This window comes from Equus quagga, unplaced genomic scaffold, assembly GCF_021613505.1.
Source record: "Equus quagga isolate Etosha38 unplaced genomic scaffold, UCLA_HA_Equagga_1.0 97317_RagTag, whole genome shotgun sequence".
Taxonomy (NCBI): Eukaryota; Metazoa; Chordata; class Mammalia; order Perissodactyla; family Equidae; genus Equus; species Equus quagga.
In genome coordinates this window covers 1-18,497 of record NW_025804242.1, presented here as the reverse complement: position 1 = coordinate 18,497, position 18,497 = coordinate 1, and the positions used below count along the sequence as shown (strand labels likewise).

General features: G+C 43.2%; 1 protein-coding gene across 1 annotated transcript; it reads left to right on the top strand.

Moving 5' to 3' along the window:
- Nucleotides 1-13,215: 13,215 nt before the first annotated feature.
- On the top strand, nt 13,216-18,434 carry LOC124234628 (TGF-beta receptor type-2-like; the record flags this gene model as incomplete). The annotated part of the gene is made up of 2 exons (XM_046651950.1): nt 13,216-13,403; nt 18,137-18,434. Coding segments are annotated over exons 1-2 (456 nt in total), but the record flags the coding sequence as incomplete, so codon positions are not given.
- Nucleotides 18,435-18,497: the final 63 nt, after the last annotated feature.

The following is an 18,497-nucleotide window of genomic DNA, read 5'->3' as shown; positions in this document are numbered from 1 at the left end:
GGATTAGGAACCCATTCTCCTGGAGGAAGAAGGTGCTTAAGGAGTAACAGGGTTGGTTCTGGTTCTTATCACATCTGGCTCCTGGGGTCACAGTATTATTTGTCTTTGACCAATGGTTTCTTTCGCCTAGAGCAGTGGTTCTCAAAGTGCAGTCCCTGGCGCAGCATGAGTGTCACCTGAGAATGTATTAGAAATGCAGATTCTAGGGCCCCGCAGACTGTTGAATCCAAAACCGTGGGTGTGGACCCGGCAGTCTGTGTTTTAACAAGCCCTCTAGGTGGTTCTGATGCAGCTAGAATTTGAGAACCAGTGGTCTAGAAATTGGAGGAGGTTTTTGATACAAGAGGGGGACTTGCTTTGAATTCACTGAAGTAGTTTTTTGTACATATTCCTAGGATTTGTTTAAAGGGTACTTGTCATTGGACCTTTTGAGAGAAGAAGTGAAATGCAGAGGGACAATAACGAGGTGATGTTTAGTCGTGAAAACAGGGGAAGACTATGTTAAATACTAGCCTCCATCTTTGAAGTTCCGCATTGAATCAGCTTGAAAGGGGGGCAGATACTATTTGTTCAATTTAAAGAATTATTCACTAATTTTTAATTACAAAAGTAATATATGTTCCTTATCCAAAATTCAGACAGTCCAACAGTCTGGAAAAATTTTAAAATGACACTACCTTAACCTTATCCCCTCACTCTGTACCCAACAGATAAGATTGACTGTTGGATGCGCAGTGGTCTCTCAGCATTCATTCATATTATCCCTCTCTTTCCTCTCTTTCTGTATTTCGTCCCTGTCTCCCTTCTTCCTTCCCTCCCTTCCTCCATCCATGCATCTATTCATCTCTCCGTCCACTCATCCCATTCTCTCATCCATCTTTCAGTGTAAATAGTTGATCATTCTATAAATATTATTTGGCAACATTTTTTTCACCCCACCACTTTTATTTCTCCTTCTAAACAAGGCAATACATATAGATATCCTGCACTCCTTTTAATTGTTGTCTATAATTCCACAATATTAGTTATCTCCTATGCCTGACTTAACCATTCTCCTGTTGGCAGATTATTTAGGTGTCTCCAGATTTCTGCTTAATGCTACACTGAATGTCCTTGAAAAAGAATCTCGGACATCTGTACTAATAGTTCTGCAAGATCAATTTCTAGAAATGAAATTTCTGGATCAGAAGTTATGCACATTTTAAATTTGAATCACCGTTATTAAATTATTTTCCTCCCCCAAAAGATATCTGAACATATGGATTTCCGGGTACCTTCCTCAGCATTCAAGATTATAAGCCTTGGGGCCGGCTCCATGGTCAAGTGGTTAAGTTCACGCGGCCCAGGGTTTCGCTGGTTCAGAGTCTGTGCATGGACATGGCACCACTCCTCAGGCCACGTTGAGGCGGCATCCCACATTCCACAACTAGAAGGACCCACAACTAAAATATACAACTATGTACTGGGGGGACTTGGGGAGAAAAAGCAGAAAAAAAAAAAGAAGATTGGCAACAGTTGTTAGCTCAGGTGCCAATCTTAAAAAAAAAAGATTATAAGCCTTTTAATTTCGTCAGTCTGGTAGTGAAAATAGGATTCTCTTGGTTGTAGGAATGCAAACTCAGAGTGGAAAAAGGTTATTGTAGCCCAAAATAGGCCTGATTCAATAAAAACTCCTTTTGGAACAGAAGTACTGAGTCTCCACACATCTCTGCTACTGTGTGTCCCAAATCTGGAAAATAATGTGTCTCATGCTTTGTTCATGGTGCTCACGGCACTGGGTACCCACTTCTGTCTCTCTCTGTGCCCGTCACTTTCTGCCAGTTTCCCTCTCTTCCTGTCCAGCTCCCCGCCTTTGCCAACTTCTCAGTTTACAAAGGCAGGCGTGTCATCTTGTCAGCCCAACCCTTTGCAATGTCACTCCTCCCTTCTATTTTCTCATCCTGTAAACACTCCATTTCTCTCACTTTCCTTATGGAGTTTGAGTTGGGAGGGGAGATGTAACTAGATTAAATCACACTAAAGCATGAGAACCCCTGAGATCCTGCCTTAACAGTGTTAACTTTCCCCACGTAGATTACCTTTTAAAAGAAGACCCAGACTGGGCCAAGGGAATTAATCTTAAGGGCTGACTATCCATCTATGGATGGGTGTGCTCTTTGATATATAGAATATCCATCTACGATACCATCTGTGAAGCTTTTTTCTCTTTTTGCATAGTGGCTTATCTCTAGTGGAAGAGTTGATTTCATCCAAAAGAGACAAAATATGATAAATGACCTCTAAGTTGGATATATTTTTGATTGTAAGCTCTTAAGATATTAATGACTTCAGTTTTCAGTGTATTTCAACTCAGGTGATAATCATGAGCCCACATTCATATTTTCCCTCTTCTTCATTATCAGGCTCTTTATTTCCTTATGAGGTCAGATAATCAGCATAGAGGCAATCTCTCATTGTACAGCTCAAGAAATCGGGCACAGCTGATGACTCAAAGGTCTGGGTGATATCAGAGTCTTCTAAAATGCTCCAGGATAGTGTGCTTTTTAAGCATCTTTCTTGTCTCTGATGGGGTATGTCCCCACTAAAGCATCGGATATTAGGAGCAACAGTTTGGGATCCATTTCTCCTCTTACTGCCACCATCGCTTCTTTATACAAGAACTGAAAACTCTTGAAGTAATTTTTATTTCTCCACTCCAGGTCAAATAAGATGGTGAACAAATAAGCTCTAGGTGTTTTCTCCTGTATTTTTATTAATAGTACATTAGTCTGTTCTTATTGCCAGTTGATCTGAAAACATAAAGGATGATAATTACTTATATCATCCATCTTTTGTTAAATATATGAGAAAAAAGTTGAGCCACAATTGTTTCTTTTTAACTGTAGAAATTTACTTTGAATGCAATTGTGACTGATAGCTGACATTCAGAGAGAATGTACCGTGGCTGTGTATGGTGCTCAGCCCGTTCCATGGCGTGACCTCTTTAATCTCATAGCCGCCCCGTAAGGTAGGCACTGTTGGTATCCTCAACTTATGGACGAGAACACCAGGCTCACAGATCTTTAACACTTTGTCCAGAATCACATGACTAGTGGGTGGCATAGCTAGGATTTACAGCAGGCTATTTGTGAACTAAAATATCTGTGAGGGTGTTCCTTCCTTCTTCTCTTTTTATTTCCTCTTTCTCTCACTCTTTATCTCTCTCTGTATCTAAACAGATAATACATGCACATATCTAAAAAGTTCAGACAACATGGAGACAGTGATGAGAAAGTCTTCCTTTTGGTTTGTCCCTCGATCTCCCTGGCCGTGGTTAACCACTGATCATCCATGCTTCCACAGAGATTTTGCTACATGGAATTCTGCATGGGAATTCTGAATTTGGAAAAGCATATCAATGAGATTTTTTTTTAAAAACTCTGATTTATTGATGTATAATATACTGTGGTTGGCTGAATTGTGACACATGTATGCAGCTGTGTAACTATCACTGCAACCAAGATTCAGGGCATCTTTGTGACTCCCAGTCGGTTCCCTTATGCCCTTTTGCAGTTATCATTGGTATTTTTATTTTCACTTTAAAAATGTGGTTGGTTTCTTCCTATATTTTGTGGTGTTCCTATTACTTCACTAATGCCATGACCTATCCTCTGAAGCATGGACATGTGCGGTGCCCCCAGCCTTGGATGATAAGATGCTGTTCTATTCCTTTGCCTCTACAGGCACCCAAGCCTAGTGTGCAGTAAAAAGGAACAAATGCCGACTGTGCATCCTGTAGCTCAGATTTTCTCTCCCACTCCATGTGGCTTGTCTATGTGCCATGCAGTGAGTGCTCCCCTCTGTCCAGCTTTCAGAAGTGTATTTGTTCCACTAGATCTCTTTTAAAATGAAGGGAGGTCATTGAGACAGTGGAAAGTTTTTCAGTTTTTTGAATAAGGCAAAAGTGCTAGTATCCTGAATTACTGCCTTTGGCAACAATATAGGTATTTCCATCTGCAAGATGTTTTAAATGTTTGGATTTTATCACCTGATATGTGACCTGATCTGGGATATATATTAAAAAAGAAAAAAAAGGCAAATTCAGCAAGTGTTGGTAGAACTCGAACTGCACTTCATTCTTCAGTGATCCAAGAAATTCAGGGATAAGCAGGAAAACTGAGTGTGCATATTTGGGAGTAATTTGGCATTATTGGGCTGGGGAGTGTTAAGTAGGGAAGGAGTCAATTGAAACATCAGCTCAGTTATTGGATGCTTGTTACTAGAAAAAGCCAATGGCTTTCCCACTCAGCTACAGCTTGTTTTATTCTATATTTAGCTTCCTTAAAATTTCCTTGTGAATCAAGTTTTAAACATCCTAGTTTAAATTTACAGTCAAGTTTTCAATTTAAAGTACCCTATTGGATTAATCTCTTTGAAACATCCCTTAATGCCTTCATTTATTTGTTTGGTGAATATAGATTTATGTTTATGCAGTTTTCTTTAAAAAAATCCATAGCGAACAAGTAAACTCCTGAGCCAAAAAGGCAACTGAAACCCAAACCCTCAAAGCTAAATTCCTTCAGTTGAGCAAGTCAAACAGGGACGAAATCACACACACACCCCTCCTCTCAATTCATTCATAATTACGTACACGATAGTGACTTTAGGCTGGAGTTCTGTTGAGATGGTCTACAGCTGTCCAGATTCAGTGGTTTACTTCCAGCCCTTAACTTCTAAGTTTGCAAACGAGGTACTGAGTTTGTTCAGTTCATTTGCAGAATAGAGTATTTCTGTTATGAGATTGGGTAGACCAAGTGTGGAATTCTGTTCTTGGCTGTTGTGCTTCTGCTGGGACTGTTCCTTGCCTCCTCAACTCTCCTGTCGTAAATCTAGTTTTGGTGAAGCCAGTCCTATGAGCCACACGCACACATTTGTTGAATAATTCTCTGCCTTTAGAGATCTGCCCTCTAGATTCTCTGGATTGCCCATTCTGCTCAACCTCTCCTGGTCTGAGCTGTATAATCTACCCGGAATGCCTTTTTGTCCTTCCTCTGCCTCTCAAAACCACCCATCTTTTCAGGGTGGACTCTTGCATGAAAGTGGGTACTCCAGCGACAGCTGTCTCTCCTTTCCTGACCTCATGCTTGCTTTTCAAGGCTGCCAGTTCACACTTTGAGTAGGAAGGCTGTGGAGAACCCCTGTGTTGACTGGCCATCATTTCCAACTAGGTTGCATTCGATAATGTTGCCTCTCAAACTAGAATGAAAGCCACAGAGGGCAGGAACCAACCTGATGTTTGTTTTAAATCTCTTACTGTGTGGAGGATATCACAGACAGTTGATAAATTTTTTTTTAAATTTATTTTTTATTGAAGTAACATTGGTTTATAACATATAAATTTCAGGTGTACATCACTATATTTCAATTTCTGTGTAGACTACATCATTTTCACCACCCAAAGACTAATTACCATCCATTGCCCTACACATGTGCCCTGTCAGCCCTTTCACCCTTCTCCCTCCCGCTTCCCTTCTGGTAACCAGCAATCTAATCTCTGTATGTATGTGTTTGCTTGTTGTTGTTGTTTTTGTCTTCTATTTATGAATGAGATCATATGGAGTTTGACTTTCTCCATCTGACTGATTTCACTTAGCATAATACCCTCAAGGTCAAGCCTCGTTTTTGCAAATGGCAAGATTTCATCTTTTTTTATAGCTGGGTAGTATTCCATTGTCTATATATACCACATCTTCCTTATCCATTCATTGCTTGATTGGCACTTAGGTTGTTTCCAGTTCTTGGCTGTTGTGAATAATACTGCAGTGAACATCGCGGGTGCTTGTATCTTCACGCATTTGTGTTTTCATGTTCTTTGGATACCCAGCAGTGGAATAGCTGGATCACATAGTAGTTCTATTCTTAATTTTTTGAGGGATCTCCATACTGTTTTCCATAGTGGCTGCACCAGTTTGCATTCCCACCAGCAGTGTATGAGAGTTGCCTTTTCTCCACATCCTATCCAACACTTAATATTTCTTGTCTTGATAGTTATAGCCATTCTGACAGGGGCATGAGGTGATACCTCATTGTAGTTTTGATTTGCATTTCCCTAATAATTAGCGATGTTGAAAATCTTCTCACATGCCTGTTGGCCATCTGTGTGTCTTCTTTGGAAAAATGTCTGTTCAGATCTATTACCCATTTTTTTAATTGAGTTGTTTGCTCCTTTGTTGTTGAGTTGTATGAGTTATTTATATATTTTGGATATTAACCTCTTATCAGTTTTCGGTTTGCAAATATATTCTCTCAATTGTTAGGTTGTCTTTTTTTGTTGTTGATGGTTTCCATTCTTCCTAAGGCAATCTACAAATTCAGTGCAGTCTCTATCAAAGTTCCAACAACATTTTTCAGAGAAATAGAACAAAGAATACCAAAACTTATATGGAAGAACAAAAGACCCCAAATAGCCAAAGAATCCTGAGAAAAAAAGAAAAAAACTGGAGGTATCACGTTCCCTGATTTCAAAATATACTACAAAGCCATAGTAATCAAAACATCATGGTACTGGCACAAAAACAGAGACACAGATCAGTGGAACAGAATCGAGAGCCCAGAAATAAACCAACACATCTATGGACAGCTAATTTTCAATAAGGGAGTAAAGAACATACAATGGAGAAAGGAAAGTATCTTCAATAAATGGTGCTGGGAAAACTGGACAGCTACATGCAAAAGAATGAAAGTAGACCATTATCTTATACCATGCACAAAAATCAACTCAAAATGGATTAAAGACTTGAATGTAAGACCTGACACCATGAAACTTCTAGAAGAAAATATAGGCAGTACACTCTTCACCGTCGGTCTTAGCTGCATCTTTTGGAATACCATGTCTCAGCAGGCAAGGGAAACAAAGAAAAAATAAACAAACAGGACTACATCAAACTAAAAAGCTTCTGCACAAAGGAAAACATCAACAAAACAAAAAGACAATATAACAATTGAGAGAAGACATTTGATAAATTCCTAATTGTTGCCCATGTGGTAGGAAACTGCAATGTAAAGAAATACATATCTTTTATCACAAGGTTTTTGACTACAATGATTTCTTTGCTATTTCAAAGAAGTTTTAGAGCACTGATTAGATCATCCTTGAAATTTAAAAAAAAAAAATTATTATTACAAAAATGCATGGGAAGAAGACTTGATGCCTTCAGATCACTTGTCTCTGTTTCTTTCCTGCCCACATTCTGGTCCCTGTTAATGAAGTGATGGTTTCTCTAGCACTGATCCTCATGCCCCAGAAACCATGTGGGACTGTCACTTGAAGGAAAGCCCACCTCTGCAACTCTCTAGATACTCATAATTATAGGGAATGACGGCTCAAATATAATTTAAAACTAAAAAAGAAGGTATTGCATTGTTTTAGAAGTTCTGATTGTATAATAGATGTTCAGAGAACGGAAGTATTCCTAAAATATCTTTGACTTAATCACAATGTGTTTTTTGTTTGTCTGTTTGTTTATAGTAAAGTAATTGGCCAAACTATTTGATTCACTTGGGAATGTCTTCCTTTCGTGAAGAGTTATGTGGGGACTCCTCGGAGGTTGCTTGACTTGTTGCTTTGCCGTGGGTGGGAGGACGTGTGGGACAGGCCCATGGACTTGTCCCACCAGGTCTCAAGGGCCCTGCGTGGAGCGCTTGTTGCCAGCGTCCCTGCTCATGGTGGCTGTCTGCCAGATGGCTGCCTCAGTGTCTGCCTCTGAAATGCCAACTGCAATTAAAAGCCTTCCTTCAGAGCACAAGTCTTTCAGTTCTGGGTCCATATGGTGATCAGAGCCTCTGGGTCTGTGGTCGTTTAAGAGGCCAGGCTCAGGAGAGAAGCAGATGGAAAGAACTGTAAATGAGACATGCCTGTAAAAAAGGTGAGGAATAGGTATTTGATTTTGCTATATCCAAAAGAAGAGGAGAAAAGGAAATAATGGCCAGTCAAAAACTGTCTTCTCCATAACCTTCCTGCGCTATAAATTGGCAGCATCGCCATCAGCTGGAAGCACAGTCCTGGTTCCTGTCTGTGGGGGTCAGTTCTAAGAGTACTTGGCTAGGCCATAGTGTCCAGTTCTTTAATCAAATACCTATTTAGGTGTTGCTGTGAAGGAACTTGGTCAATTTGATTAACAACTACAATCAGTTGACTTTAAAAAAAGGCAATTACCCTCGAGAATGTGAATGGGCCTCATCCCATCGGTTGGAAGGCCTTGGGAGCAAAAACTGAGGTTTCCTAGATAGGAAATTCTGCCTCAAAACCGTGACATCGATTCCTGCCTGAGTCTCCAGCCCGCCAGCCAGGTCTATAAATTTCAGGCTTGCCAGCTCCACAATTGCCTGAGCCAATAGGCCACCCCACACCTGTGGGTTAAACATATTCGCAAGGGGTCCGTGTGCTTATTAACACCTGAGAAGCACTGCTCTGAGGCACAGTGAGTTCTCTTCGCCGGTTGCCATGGATTATTCCTGAGATGCTGCACTGAGTTGTCTCAATTTTAGTGGTCCTGCTATGAAATACATAGCACTAAGCAAGACATCCACAGGTGTTTGTGAAATAAATGTGTTCTTAATGGCCCTCCAACAAATGCCACAAAACAACAGGAGATAGATGCATGAATTCAATGATACATGCATCCATTTCAGCAAAGCGTTTAGTAGTATTTGTGGAATCTTGAGATTTTGCCTAAGAGTTCAGCTAATAGGAGACACTCTTCCAAAGATATGGACTAAGGATTCATATGCAAAATTCCTAATATGTATCTGGAAGAAGTCTGAACCTTATTACGCGGCTCATCTCTGATCTTGCGAGACAACAGGACAGTTCCAGAAATAGACCCAGTGGAGCATTTACTTAATTCATATTCTCCAGAACTGGAACTTCTGTGTGTAGGCAATGAGTTGGGGAACACGTGCCCTGAAATGAGGAAGGTGGTCTGACCTAGACTGAAGGGTTTGCTGTTACTCATGTGTCTGTTTGAAGAGAAGTGAAATATGATGGGCCACGTGATACTATCATATGCTGAAGGCAGCTGCCCATGGTCACTTCCTTTACTGAAGGACCTTCTAGGTGAGAGATGTTCATATTGGAACCTCTTTGTGGGACATTAGGAATAGCTGTTTTGCCTGTCACCGGTAGAAAATGCCCTAAGGATGGTCAGCTGCTCATAGAGGGTCTCTAGGCATTAACATATACTGCCTTAATATGAGACCATCTTAACTGAAGATGCTTAGGAGAGTCATTTCACAGCCTGACTTGGAAGTAATTTTGATGCTGGTGAGGGTTTGCTGTAGGGTTAACGTGGAGGCTTTGGTTGTGTTGTTGCTGAGAGTAATGTCTTTGTTCCTGGCTAGTCACATGCCTGCGTTTACTTTTCCTTCCTTTGGCTTCACAACCATCACGTGTTAAAGAGAAGCTATTGTTTGTCGTTTGCTGTGTGAGTTCATGACAGTGACTTCTTTTCCTGTGGATCGGGATGCACAGATGCAGTGGTTCATCCAGTGAAGACCATCGCGTCCCCTTTCCCCACTAGCCCTCCACCCCCTCCGATTGGCAGGTACTGCTTAGCTTGTTATGAGTGACCCTTGAGGACTCTGGGGTTGGCCTAGGATTCTTTGACTGGGGCTTCTGGGCCTTTACGGAATCTTGAACCAACTGTCTGAAATGGTGAGCATCAGTTTGTATGTACTTCTCTCTGCTCCCACACCCCAGAGACAGTCCATAATCTTTTATCAGCGTTAGGTGACCCGCTCCCCCAAAGACTAAGAGTAGCTTTGCCTCTTCACTTACTGTCCCACCAATACGCACGTTCAGAAAGGAGAATACAGGCTTATGGTGAAGGCTGCACAGGTATTTGCTTTCTCGAATAGTTAAGGTGGTAAGCGTCCTGAGGTGGAGTAATAGGGAATGGCTGGCTGGGAGCACTGTGATGAGCGTGCCCTGTGTAAAGGCTTTCAGATCTTTCAGACTAAGAAGCTGACCAGGCTCACATGTCTGCTCACCTCAGAAGTGGTAGCTTTTTCCGTAACAGGAAGAAAAATGAGGCCTCTGGCTGGCTACGTCGCAGATGATCATTGACAACTTAGACGCCTTAACTAGCACACAGTAGGTCCCTAATACATGGAAGTTCCCAGTGCACACCCTCCCCTCCCCCCATATGCCTGTGCCTCCAAGGATGGAGTAAAGATGGCTGTTTGCGTTTTCCCCAAAATTCACTGGAGGGGTTTTCTCCCCTGGTCTCAGGGTAAGGCAGCATGGATTGTCCAGCTGCATGTCTCCAGGGACCCCCGTTTGTATACACTGCAGTCTCAGTGGCCCTTCTTTCTCCTTTCTCTTCTTCTTTTCTTCCTTTTTCTTGATGCTCTTTTTGTGTTTTCTCACTGTTGCTTGTGTTCCGCAGGCATCGGAATAGAGCCACTTCTGCTTGTCAACACGTCTGTGGCTGCCACCGCTGCTTCCAGCACAGTCTCATCTGTTTTCGTTTCTCTCCCAGCACTCCTGCCTCCTGTCACTTTTCTCACGCTTCTTAGCTTTTGTTAGAAAAGCCTTGGCCGGCCCCGGAAAGGATGCCTTTGCATCCCAGGTGTACAAGTGCCGCCCAGCTGTAGATGCTTGTTATTCACAAGGAAACTTGTTCCAGCTGTCTTGAGGGCTTCCCTTCACCATCACATAAGTTGGATACAAATGTGTTTCTGTGGGATAAGGGGTGTTTTTTTGCTGCTTTGTTTTGTGTTGGTCACGTTGTTGTCAACTAATTCTAGGTCTGAGTTCTCTGCCTTAATTGCGCGTTAGAATCATGTGGGCACCTTCTAGAAATCCTGATTCCCAGGTGACCCTCCAGAATAATTAAATCAGCATATCTGGGGGTGGGACCATTTCATTGTTTTTAAGACTTGGTAGGTGATGGATTCCAACACATCTCCAACGTTGCTCACCACTAATCTAGGCTAAAATACTAACTTTTTGGAAAGCTTAATTCCAAGTCACACAGGCTCAATTTTATATTTAAAAACAACCAAGCTTCCTCACCAGCAAATAGATGTTTGTCTGAAACATACTGTTGAAGCAAAAAAATCAAATAAACAAACATGACCTAGCTTTCCTAGCTTTTATGTCTTGTAGGGAAACCTAAAGGGTTAAATTAGTTGTTTCACAATGATCCAAATCTCACCACTGCAGAAAAAATACATATTCATTGTTGCGTTAGTCCCAAATGTAACACAAGGTTCAGAGAGCATTTGGCCTGTATTTTTAGCTAAGCATAGAGCTCTTGCTCTGGGAGGCTTTGAGAATTTCAAAATAGTTTGTTACCTAAAAATACTCTTCCTGAAATGAACTCGAGGCCTGAGAGGGATGAATGGGTTTATTTTTTCCTTCTATATTTAATGTTACCACAAGAAAGCAAATCTTAAATTGATACATGTTTATATTTTTAGAGACCCAGCAAACAGGTGTTAGGCTCAAGTCACCGAGATGTGTGTGAGGCAAAGCATCGATGACTGGAAGCTAAAATTCAAGGACCAGCATTGACCTTGAGAGGCACTGAAACTGTGCCTCTGGCTTTAGGCGGGAGCACACCTAACCTGGGGAGCTGGGGGGGTGGCTGTCCCAGCCTCACCTCCAACCTCCTAAAGGCCAACGACTAGTCTAGTGCCACATGCGGTCTCTGTGCTTCATCTTTTTACTCCAGGATATAAGTATCTTTAGGTTCATGTTTGTTGACCAAATGCCTAATGGCCTGGTCTTACTTCAACTCACTCTCCAAACTTACGCCCTTAATGACCACCATTGCCAATGGAAATGTTTCTCATTGAGGAACAAGGTGGGCAGGGGGTCTGTGCTGTGTTTATTCCCTCTCTGCCCCAGCATACGTGCCGCTGCAACAGTCTGGGTTGAATACGTTATTGGTGACTGTGAATGAATGTTGCCTTGTAATCACACTCTGTGACGTGAGTGAAGAAAGTCTGTATCCTTGCCCTCTGGTATAAAGGGCCAAATGTTCATTCCTTTATGGCTGCCTCTATTCCCTTGTTCATAGGTATTTTGGCATATCTTCTATGTGACAGGCCCTCTACTTGGCACTGGAGACACAGTGTGTGAAGAAGGCAGATAGGGTCTCATGGAGCTGGCATTTTGGTGGCTAGATTCTAAGCAAGGAAGTGATGGAGTTACTTTGAGCAGAATATCCAAGTCCTATGGTAGCTACTTGTGGGCTGCATTAGGATGAAGAGGTGACATTTACCCAGAGACCATAAAGGTGACTAGAAGCCAGACAAAGAGAGTAGCAAGGCCAAGGTCAGAGGAAGGAAGGAACTTGGCTTCTTCCAGGAAAAGCCTGTATGTCCTAAAAAATAATGAGGAAGCAGTAAGAGGGCTCGCGAGGAAGGAGTGAGCGGTGGCGGCTGAGGCAAGGGCTGACATCACTGAGGCAGCAGGCAGCAGACCCTTGAGGTGGAACTCAGGTTTTTGTCACCTGCAGGACTCCAATGCCTCACCAGTGTTTGGGATTGTGTCTAGGAGGCACTCGGTCAGCATTGGTTAACCAACTGACTTCCCTCAAAGCAGCAGAGAAGTCAGAGCCATCCCTTGCAAAGAAGGTCCTAGAGCTCTTTGGGGTGTAGGTCAGGAAAGTGATGGCACCGTCCTTCCCCGACAGTGACTCCTCTGAGCTGGCCAACTCCCTTTTGCACTTCACAGCTCTGCTGCCTTTTGACCTCTCTCTGCCCATCTGGGCGGTGACTCTTGTCTGGCTCCCACATCCTCCATGCTTCTCTCTATTTTGGGTTACCCTCTCATAGTCTGTTTCCTTGTCCATCCACCCAGCTGAACTGTAATTTCCTTATGGGTACTTTTCACTGTGCTCTCAGCAGCCAGTACTATGAAATGGGCCAGTCCAGTCTATGTTTCTTGATTGATGAGGTTTTTGTAGAAGCAGTGCCTTATGGTAATCACTGACGAAAGCAAGAAGTTAGTCAAACCTCCCTCACCCTCCCTGCCCGCAACCACTACCTCTCTGTAATGGCTTTCCTCACAAATTGCGTATGTGAGGGAAATTCAAATCTGATGTGAAGGCATTATTTTGCCTTTCTCCCTGGTTCATTCTTAGGACAGCAGGTGCATTTGAAATTGTGTGACATCATCGGGAATTCACTGGTCTGCTGCCTAGCAGTTAGGTAACCATTTATTGTATCTTTCTCCTGCCCATCCCAGTTAATAATGACATGATGGTCACTGACAACGACGGTGCAGTCAAGTTTCCACAATTTTGTAAATTTTGCAACGTGAGCTCTTCCATCTGTGACAACCAGAAATCCTGCATGAGCAACTGCAGCATCACGTCCAGATGTGAGAAGCCACGCGAAGTCTGTGTGGCTGTCTGGTAAGGCTGCCTTTTAACCATTGTTCTTTTCCCCTTTGATAAGAAATGTATGCTGTGGGGCATAGAGTGGGTGCGTCTCCACGCCCTAAGTGTGCACGTCTGTCCCATTGCTTGTCCTTAGCCTCCTTCTCTTTTAATTATTCAGTGTAGTTTCCAGAGATATTCGACACATTTGCAAATACATACACACGTGTATCTATGTGTATGTGTTTACGTGTGTGTGTGACAGTATGTGAGATGACCTTTAATATTTGTAATAAATCTGGAAGCCCTTCCTTGTGTTAAGGGGAGGAATATGCTACTTAGTAGTCATTTAATTGACACTCCCTTACTACATCCTAGTGACACCAGGAGTTTTGTTCTTCTGAGACAATCTAAGACTTGTTTTGTGGAAGGAGAGGAGATGAAAGGTGGGCTTTTGGAAGAGAACTAGTCAGAACTAGTAAGAAAAGGGAAAACTATTTGGGGAATCAGAAAAACAGCCCATTCCTTAGTGAAGCCCTGGCCATGTCACTCACACCACCGGTGGGCTACACACTACATCTTTTTCTTGGGTCAGAACTACACAGTTCTCTTCAATCGGGTTCCTCCCCTCTCTCTTCTCTCATTCCGCCCACCTCAGTCCACACACAAACACAGGGTGTTCATGAATCATTTGATTAATTCATGGTCATGGATTAGAGGTATAGGCAAGAGATAAAAGAAAAGTAGAGATCATTGAATTGTCTCCATTTTATAAAAATGTATAAATTCATTAATGAAATAGAACATTTTGCAGACTTATTCTGATATTTGGAATTTATTGGCTTTTTTTTTTTTTAAGGAGCCTATGTGTCTCCCAGCCACTTGGCAAACGAGAATATAAATCCAAATATCTTCCCCTCCTCTTTGGGAATGAGTCATCTGAGACTTTCTCCAGACCACGTATAGTTAGCCTTGATGATAGACCTGAAAACCTTGCACATTTCCATACATACCAGGAGATGAATTAGTTTCTTGGGAACTAAAGGAATGTCAACAGTGAAGACCTGTCATGACAGCTTGCTGTACCTGCCAACTTCATTCATGTCTTGTTCTGAGCAACACTTTTTGAAAAAGGGATTTTGAGAAAGATCATGTTTAGAGGAAAGGGACCAGTATGATTATAGGTTTAGAAAGCATGGGATCTGAGGAATGGCTGAGGCAATTAGACATGGTTAGTCCAATAAAGAGAAGACATGGGTTCCCTTGAGAAGTATTTGATGATCTGTCTGTTGGAAAATAGAATAAACTTGTTCTGTATAACTGAAGGGCAGAAGGAGGAGGGTCCATAAAATTTACCAGGGGGTAGACTTGTGCTCAGTATAGGTTTAAACATTTTCATAATCGTGGTTTCGTAAGAGCAGAACAGCCTTCCGTCTCTAAAAGAGTCAAATAAAGTGCAGGAGAGGCTGGATGAGCATCTGTCCAGTCTAGTGCAGGAAAGATTGAGACACCAGACTGGATGAGCCCAGGCTTCCTTCTTTGGTTCTCTCTCTGCTGGCCATCTTTACTTAAACCTCCACTGGGAGCTATCTCACTGTGTGAGAGCTTGCCAAAAACAGGCTCTTCCAATTAAGATATTTTCCCTGCCCTGTAGTACAAGTCCAGATGACTGACTGTGATCAAGTCTCTGTGCAGCAGAGGCTGTGTAGTCTCAGAAAATGGGAGCCTGTGGGGGAGAGGAAGGCTCCCCGTTTCCTCTGTGTCCCAGCCATAAAGAGTAAACACAGTGAATGTTCTTTTGACCTGTCTTGGCGAAGACGGGTACTCCTGTGGAGCGAGAGTGTGGGTAAGCAGAAAGGGCCGTGCGGTGGGTGCTGTGGTACATCCCCCTGATGCCTTCAGCACTGAAGTACTTGACCCCTCAGCTGCTGGCAGCACCGGCTGCTGAGGGATCACGCCCGAGTCCCTCCAGGGAATTCCCTTCCACTGATCAGAGCTGCTTTATTCCAGTTTGGCCTCTCCTCACGTTTGGCCCCTGTTGATGGGCGGCCAGCATCCTATGACTGATTGATGCAGAGATCCAAATGCGTCCCTCAATTTGGGACAGCTCTAATGAGCCATCCCTGCTCCTGAGGGATCCACTGAGTCCTTTGTTGCAACCTGCATTGTGGTTCAACTCCCCCCTCTGTGCAGCACTGCTTCCTTCAGTGCCTTACAGGTCCATCTCCAAAACCTCCTGCACAGACATTCACAGCCTTGAAGTCTGTTGCCAGGGAACCCAAGCTAAGACAGGAGGCTGTTTTAGAAACAGCCAGATGTGGAACTGAAGGTGTCTACTTTGGTAGTGCGTTCCCATGCCTTTCTCAGTTTTAGTGTCCTGTCCATTCATTCATTGATTCAGTCATTCATTTACAGAATGTCGGTTGTGCACCCATACCATGTAAAATGCTTAAGTTCTTTCCATTATAGAAATATTTTGGAACCAAAATTAATTTCATTACTCTGGTTCTTTCTTTAGTGGTTATTGACCACCTCTTCAATGGCTCAGAGCAAATGTTTCAGGACAAAGAAGTAGTCTGTTTTTATTTCATCGTATTTTTCCTTCCTTTGCTCAGCTGTGTTCAAAGATGTTTTGCAAAGTTAGCTCCACCTGTCATGGAGGGCACTGTGACAGGAGGGAGTGGAGAAAGCACTTAAGGACTTTACCGAGACTCAAGTATTCTGCCGGAGTTTCCTCTCTGCGACATTGGTTCTCTGAGCAGCTTTGAGGTGGGAGGCAGGAGGTTGTGGAAGAGCTGCCCAATGACTGTAAAGCACCTTTCCTGCATGGCTCACAGTTCCTTCCTTTTCCCATTCCTTGGTCTCTAGAAGCTTCACAAGGAAGCAGCATCATGCTTTTCCCTGGGAGTAGAGAGGAGTCAGCATGCCTTGTGTTTGTTACCAAAACCACAAAACAACCCTGGATGCACATGCATGCACACACACGCACACAACTGTGGGGGCAGGGAGGGAGGTGCTCTTGTTTCATGGCCGCCATTTTTGCCAAGACTTCCCAGGAGATTTGGGGTCAAGGATGGCTAGATTTTTAAATATACATAATTTGTTGTGTGATCATGCCAAGGTATGTTTCGCTTAGTTCCCTGCCAGCCAGCCTACAGTGAGGATTCTTATTGTCGCTGTTTAACAGTAGGACCTGCTTAGCAAGGGCTTGCTCCTCTTGTGCCTGTTGGATGGTTAGTTCCAGAACCGTTGAGCTCTTTCACCAAGGGGCACGTGCTCCTCTGTTGGAGTCAACTCCGAGCTGCATGGATGACATAACACTGACTCCATTTCTGGCTGGACCATTCCATCCTCACCTTCTCTCCTGGTCTTCCTGTCCCCTTGTTGACATCTTGTCCTTTAGTCTCCTTGAGTTAAGCACTAAGTGGTGGGACTGGTCAAAGTTGCTCTTTCCCTGTGGGTATGGCCCCTACTCTTTTCCAGGTGAAAGCTGTACCTTAGCTGCTTCTTTCTTCCAGCTTGCCTCCCATTTTACTGGCTGTGAGCAGTGAGTGTCTGGGGGTGGGGTGGGCAGTTGGTGAATGTGCCCAAGCATGTGCCCACACGTGCACTCATATGCATGCGCTCAGAATCCTTGCCAGGGAGGGTTACACTCGCAAAACTGACTGGACCTCTTGTGTATTTAACACCTGGTTAGCCCTTCCCTAGACGCCCCCTCCAGATATAGAATATACCATTCAAGACCGTAGGTGTTTTTATCTGAAAAGGGGAGAAATGGAAGGAAGGAGGTTAGATCAACCTTAGTCTTGGACAGAATCATCCAAGGTGGCAAGTTGATGAGGGGAGTAGATTGAATCAGGCACAGAAAAACACAGTTTTCCAAGGATGCCAGAGTTTTATTTTGGCTTTTGTAGTTATAATAGTGGGCATTCATCATGTGATTTTTAAATGTAATGTACATGTAGAGCCGACTGAATATTTCCTAGGCCCAGTAAAATGCCACATGAAAGATTCTCTGAGCCCTTAGCTGAGTTAGGCTCAGATGTGATGTGATAGGATATTAAGTGTAGAAGTAATTAGTCTATGACAGCATAAACTATTTCTCTGAACTGTAAATGGAGAACACCATGAAGTTCTTTTCCATGTGTTCTGATGTTTTTCCCGTCTGTTCCTCTCTGTAATTCGGGAAAGTGCCATTCTTTCTCTAGGAAGTTTCTTGTGTTTTCTCAGCACGGCCAGCTGCTGACATGGAATATGCCCTCACACCCACTGCGCTGGGGCCCAGCAAACCAAAAAAGAGGAACTGCAGCTATTTTCCCAGGCGAGCTCTTTGAGAACAATTTAGCTAGACATGACCCTGATTCTGTCAAATCAACCGGCGATGCAATGTGAGCCTTTCAGTGCGTTGAGGACGGAAGGATTAAAGTCATCCTGACGACCAGGCCTGTTCTGTTTTCCCATGACCTCCTTTTTCGTGATTTAATTAAGACTTATGTGTAAAGTTCTTCAACAGGTTAGCCCCCAAGGAAAGCCCTCATGTTTCTAAACCTAAGTGGGTTCTGCAAATAAGCAAAGGAAAAACTGAAATGAGTAGAAAAAGCCCAGGAGACTCTAGGCCAACGTGTTTTCATGTGGGAGAACAGGAACCAGCTGCTGTTGTTAGAAACAACTTTGTGAAGGAAAGAGAGTCGAGATTGCTTTTCTGTCCAGAGACCATACTCATCCATTCTCTTTTCCCCTCCCCTCCTCCCATGAACGCTTCACCCCAGGAGAAAGAATGATAAGAACATAACACTAGAGACGGTTTGCCATGACCCCAAGCTCACCTACCATGGATTTGTTCTTGAAGATGCTGCTTCTCCAAAGTGTATTATGAAGGAAAAAAAAGTGTCTGGCGAGACTTTCTTTATGTGTTCCTGTAGCTCTGATGAGTGCAACGACCACATCATCTTCTCAGAAGGTGAGTTTTCTTCTCTCGAGGGTCTGGAGCCCGACTTCCTCTGTGTTGATTTCCTGTGCCCCTGGTCTGCTGTCTCCCAGTCCATCCTCCTGTGGCTGAGGCTGAGAGTGAGCCGTGCTCTGTGGATTAGGAACCCATTCTCCTGGAGGAAGAAGGTGCTTAAGGAGTAA